At 47.5% G+C, this 5773-nt stretch overlaps 1 protein-coding gene across 1 annotated transcript; it reads right to left on the bottom strand.

The window, feature by feature from the left end:
- Positions 1–1001: 1001 nt before the first annotated feature.
- Positions 1002–4651, bottom strand: LOC122027119 (receptor-like protein kinase HSL1). The gene is made up of 2 exons (XM_042585976.1): positions 1590–4651; positions 1002–1504 (listed from the first exon to the last, which is right to left on the bottom strand). The coding sequence occupies exons 1-2, from the start codon at positions 4180–4182 to the stop codon at positions 1155–1157; spliced, it is 2943 nt and encodes a 980-aa protein (XP_042441910.1). The 5' UTR covers positions 4183–4651; the 3' UTR covers positions 1002–1154.
- Between the last annotated feature and the right edge of the window lie 1122 nt (positions 4652–5773).

Below are 5773 nucleotides of genomic sequence, written 5' to 3'. Positions count from 1 at the left end.
TTTTAAGGGAGAGATTGTTAATAAAATTAGTGTGTTAGTGGAGTGATGAATTGACATATTTTAATTAGTAATTGAGTTAATGGAGAAATAATAAGATAACAATTGTAATGTAGTGTTAGTAGTTAATGTTTAGATGTTAATGGAATTAGCGGGTTTTTGAGTTTGTATTATATTAGCTTATAAATAGGATATTTAATGATCAATGAAATTATGTGAAAATTTATTTTTATCCTCATGATGTCCTCAACATTCTATTATTCTTATTAATCCTAAGAGGTCCTATCATCGACATCACGACAAGATATAGGTAGTAAATCATAATGAGTATTTTGTTCTAGCAATGATGACTCCACTATTTAATATGGAGATAACTTATGAAGACTTCACCTAACAGTAAGAACACATAATCAAATAAATCAACTGTATTAACTTAATAGATTCAAACATTTTACTTATCAGTAATTCTTGTTGGTCAGAATTTGGCCAGCTAGAATTTTTTATCCTCCAATTAGAATGCATGCATATATATGCATGTAATTAATGTACACATATGATATTACTAAAATACCCATGTGTACATTTATATGTATTGATTCTAATTAATCAGATTCTGATCATTTAGCATTACCCTTTACTTATATCTTAATAATAAAGGATGAAACAATCAACTCCACTAGCGTCTAAACTCTAAAATCTAGACGTCCTTGATGATCTCAATCGTGAAAACAGATAGGAAAGTGGAGTCCTTTCAGTGATAAAATCGAAGACATCTATTTTCGCATAAATAAATCGATCCACTAATTAGTGACTTAACTGAGAGACCGTCAATTCACAAAAGCCAACCAAAGATACTTATTGCGGAAGGACGGCGTGACAAGCCTTGACAATAGTCAACTTGAACAATGTTCCACGACAGTCTATTACCTAATCTCTCTTCGAACTATCAATCCACTTCACACAATCCAATGTACTTCCGTCAACGCTACTTACACAAAATCTAGTTGTCGAAAAGATGCATTGAGATTAATACTTGAGGAAAACCTCAAGACCAGTGCACAGTTCTATTCCAACGGTATGCGACAAAATAACATGAAGCTCCTTGGCTATTAACTAAACTAACAACGATGTCCTAATGCTACTAACCAAGCAGGGTATCAAACGAGCTTCGGGTCCTTAATTGACGGGTTAACCATGCTGTCATGGGCCACCTCAATGAGCATCTTCACCACGGCTCTCATGGACGGGCGATTGATCGGGAGAGAGGCGGTGCAGAGGCGGCCTATGTTGATCGCCTTGCGAATTTCTTCCTTGAAGCAAAGATGGAGCCTCGGATCGATCACACTATCCACTCCTTTCTGCTCTATCGTCCAGAACACCCACTTCACCAAATCCTTCTCTCCGAACTCAGGATCCACCGGAAATCTCCCAGTCACCAGCTCAAGGAGAACCACGCCGAAGCTATAAATGTCACTCTTTTCAGTAACCCGGAGCGTGTACGCATACTCTGCACGAAAAAGCAGAGCCCTCGCAGTGAAACAGAGCGTATGTTGACCAAGAGTAGTAAAAGAGCAGTGGAGGTGGAGACGAACCTGGAGCAATGTAACCGCAGGAACCAGCAACGACTGACATGGATTGTGGTCCCTTCTCAATGGCCTTGGCGAGGCCAAAGTCTGCAACTTTGGCTCCAAACTCCGCATCCAACAAGATGTTGTTGGACTTGACGTCCCTATGAACGATAGGTGGTTCGCAGTCGTGGTGGAGGTAGGAAAGCCCCTCCGCCGCATCCACGGCAATCTTCAGCCTCATTGGCCAGTCGAGCTGGGCTCCTTTGCTGCCGTGTAGCTTGTCTCCTAAGCTCCCATTTGGCATGTACTCGTACACCAAAAGCTTGCAGTCGTTGTGCGTGCAGCAGCACCACAGCTTCACGATGTTCTTGTGCCTTATCTTCCCCAAAGTCGCCACCTCTGCTTCGAAGCTATCCCCGAAGCCCGGACGAAAGTAATTCTTTTTGGAGGTTCCCCAGAGTTTCTTCACTGCCACCACGTCGCCGCTGGCGAGCACAACCCTGTAGACCCTGCCAGAAGCTCCGGTGCCGATGACGTTATCTTCGTCCAGGCAATTCAAGATTTCATTCTCGCTGAGCACGAGCTTATGGAAGGAAGTGAGCTTCAATTTTAGCTTGTCTACTGCTGGCTGTGCCGTCTTAGGATTCTTATTCATCCGATAAAACCAAATTGCGCCGAGCACAAGCACGAGCGCCAAGAGCACAAATAACGATCGAAGAAGCCACACGATCACTTCGCGCCCAGAATTGCCGTCGTCTTTCATTCGGGGACAGAGGCCAGTGAATAAGTCCCCGCATAAGCCGGGATTGCCCAAGAAGCTGTTCTGATAGCCCTGAGCCACAAGCAGAGGAGGAAGACCGCCAGATAGCTGGTTGTTAGATAGGTTGAATTGAATGAGTTTAAGGTTCTGCAGCTCGATTGGAATCACTCCGCTGAGTTGATTCCCAGAAAGATCGAGATAATTAAGCACTGGGAGATCACCAATCTCAGACGGAATGCTACCGGAGAATTCATTGTCCGCGAGGTTCAGCTGGCTAAGCTTCTTCCACAAATGGATCCCTCTGAGGAGCTCGCCGGAGAGGGAATTGTTGTGGAGGTCCAGCTCTCCAAGCTCAAAAAGGTTCTGCATGCTCGCCGGTAAAGGCCCCGAGAAGCGGTTATTGGCGGCCGAGAACTCGTACATATTGGACAGAGAACCGATTTCCTCCGGAATGGAACCGCTAAACTGGTTGTCAGATAGTAGGAGCATGGATAGATTGGCCGCGGTGGATATTGCTGGAGAGATACTGCCGAAGAAGGAATTACCGGATAACTCGAGCAACCACAAGTGAGGCAGTCCCCAAAATCCTGAGGGGACCTCGCCGGAGAGACGATTGTTAGGCAGTCGCACGCGTGTTAACGTCCTACATCTGCCAAGACTCTCCGGCAACCTTCCTGAGAATGAATTATTTAACAAAAGCAGCTCGGCCAGCACGCTGCCACCGCATAAAGCTTCGGGAATTTCGCCGGAGAAGAAGTTGTCGGAGAGATCAAGGAAGCTGAGTGGACAGTTCATGCCAAAATCAGCAGGTAGAGAACCCGTTAACCGGTTGGAGAAAAGCCGGAGATCCATAAGGTTCTTGCACCGAGAAATCGTCCGAGGGATCTGCCCGACTAGATTGTTCTCGTAAAGCTGCAAATTTTCGAGGCTTGGAGCGAGGAAAATGTCGTCAGGGATACAGCCGGAAAGCTTGTTCATGGAGGCGTCAAGGAAGCGGAGTTGGGTTAGGTTGGAGAAGCCACTGGGAATCGGGCCGGAAAGCGAATTAGAGTACAGCTCAATTTGGACCGCCGACGACAACCCAGCGAGGGATTGGGGTATGCTTCCGGTGAGCGAATTGTAAGTGAGGTCAAGATTTACTAGCGAGGAAAGGTGGCCAAGCTCCGGCGGAATGCGGCCGACGAGATTGCAACCGGCGAGCCAGAGCACGCGAAGCTGCGTGAGGTTTGCAAAGGTTGGCGGGATCGGAGACGGAGCGAAGTAGTTGTAAGAGAGATTAAGCTCGCGAAGAGAAGACAAATTAGCTAAGAAGGAAGGCAGCGAGCCGATGAGCTGGTTTCCCACGAGGGACAGCGATTGGAGGCTTGCGAACTGGCCAAAAGACGCCGGTACTTCGCCGGAGAAGTTGTTCTCCGTGAAATCGAGAAGCAATAGGACAGGGAGAAACGCGGGTAGGAAAGCTGGGAGCGGGCCGAGGAGCTGGTTTTGGGACAGGTCGAGGTGACTAAGCGCGGAGCATCCCCGGAGCGCGGATGATGACAAGGTGGAGGTGAGTTCATTGTTGGAGAGAGAGAGAAAGGTGAGATGAGGGAGACGGCAGAGGGCGGAAGGGAAGGTGCCGGAGAGACCGAAGTTGGAGAGGTCGACGGCGGTGACGGCGTCGGAGCTGCAGGTGACACCTGTCCAGTCGCAGGGAGTGGAATCCGCCGGGTTCCAGTCGGACAGGGCGTTGTAGGGATCAGAGAGGGAGCTCTTGGCTAGGAGAAGAGAGCGGCCTTCTTGGTTGAGGGAGAGGGAGAGCGAGAGGTGGGAAATAAAGAAGACGAAGCAGAGCAAAGAAAGCAGAGAAGCATGCATATTGCTGTGTTGCAGGAAGCTCAACCAACAATTTTGGCACTTGCTGTGTGCGCTTTGATAAGGGTGTTAAAAAGGGGGGAAGAGGAGGGAGGCTTTACTGAAACAGTTAATTGCTGGAGGATTTAAACAAGTCAGATCCCTTTTCTCAATGCTCGCTTCGCAGCTTTGATTCAACAGGTTGAAATGAGCCATGGGAGAAGGAAAAGTTTGTGTTTCCGAGATTGTAACTTTCGCCGAGGGCTTAGATTTACTGAATACGAATCCAGGGGGTTGATCATGTTGGAGGAGGACAGATGCCTTTGGGAAGGGTTTGCGTAGAAGTTTCACATCCTTTGTCTATCGTGGACGATTCTGTTCTCTCAACAATTTGCGCAGTGAAGGGATTCGATTAAAGCATGGTTTGCATGTTGGATAGAGATTTGGAAACTGTGGTGCAGGGTCTCTGAGCATATTAGCATGGATGGCCATCGGGAAGTCTAAAGGTGGGGCGGGTATAATGTTGTTGGATAAGGCCATTATTGATCAATCTTTCTCCCCAATTGATCCTTTCTTCCACATGACCGATCACATTCGATTTAAATCGATGGCATTAACTTGGTCGTTCTGAGCATGAAGTCATGCATGGCGCAAACGCGTCGGCAGCGGGATTCCTGCACCGGTCCCTATCAAATCCAGCGTCCCACCGAGCCCCCGAGTTTTTATGCTCATGAAAGCCAATTCGCAACGGGACGAGGCCCTGCTCTCGTGGCTCCAACTCCCAACACGAATATCTTTCGGATGGGAGTTAATCGATCGTCTCGTATCTGTCAGAGAAAAGTTTGAAAACTTCCTCACCACACTTTTCTAAAGTGAAAGACGAGTGAAGCGCGTGCCATCGAAGAGAGTTAACAGGAATCCGCTGCTCTGTTTTTTTGATTAGGTGGACAGAGAGAAGAGTAATTTACGCCAACTAAAACATCAACTTGGCATGAAACGGTTGCCGCATGAATTGAGGGAAGCCGTCGATTGCATGCAAGGCAACGGCGAGAGACGGTGGAGAAGAGGACAGGGCAGAGATTGACGTGAGCGCGTTCGGTGGTGGATGGAGAGGGAGAAGACAGACGATGAGATCAGATGAGGCGAGGCGAGGCGAGGCTCGGCTCGTCATTCACGTGATGCCACGGCGATTTTGCTTTACTTGCATGGGATGCCTTGGGGGGCCGTAGTGTCCGGTTCCTCTTCGGTGCTCTTTCTCGTGATGGAGCAGCCAGCAATGAGCAATCCATTGCGTTAAATGGACCCTTGCGATTTCTCAACATCCCATCGCTGAGTTAGCAGTTGCACGGCACACGAGTGTTTGGTGGTCGACTGGTCACGTTGTTTGGCTTGCAGCACGCTGATACCGCTCCGACTAGGAATTTGAATCGGCTACAGGATGAATGTTTTTTTTGTCCTTTAGCGTTTGTGAAAAGGAATTAAAAATGAGCGCTGTATCAAGAAAGGCAGCAGGAACAAAACTCAGGTGGCATTTTGATGAAGAAAGTAAATTATTGAATTGAAAGTAAATTTTACTAATATATAGTTGACCTGAAAGATAAGGTGAAGTGGATAG

This window comes from Zingiber officinale, chromosome 10A, assembly GCF_018446385.1.
Source record: "Zingiber officinale cultivar Zhangliang chromosome 10A, Zo_v1.1, whole genome shotgun sequence".
Taxonomy (NCBI): domain Eukaryota; kingdom Viridiplantae; phylum Streptophyta; class Magnoliopsida; order Zingiberales; family Zingiberaceae; genus Zingiber; species Zingiber officinale.
This window is presented reverse-complemented; position numbering and strand designations above follow the sequence as displayed.

What these genes read in the sequence shown, in the direction of transcription:
- LOC122027119 (XM_042585976.1), bottom strand. Translation starts at nt 4,182, where the DNA reads ATGCATGCTTCTCTGCTTTCTTTGCTCTGCTTCGTCTTCTTTATTTCC. An exon ending in CTGCGGTTACATTGCTCCAG is followed by an intron (nt 1,505 to 1,589) that starts GTTCGTCTCCAC and finishes TTTTTCGTGCAG; the next exon opens with AGTATGCGTACACGCTCCGG.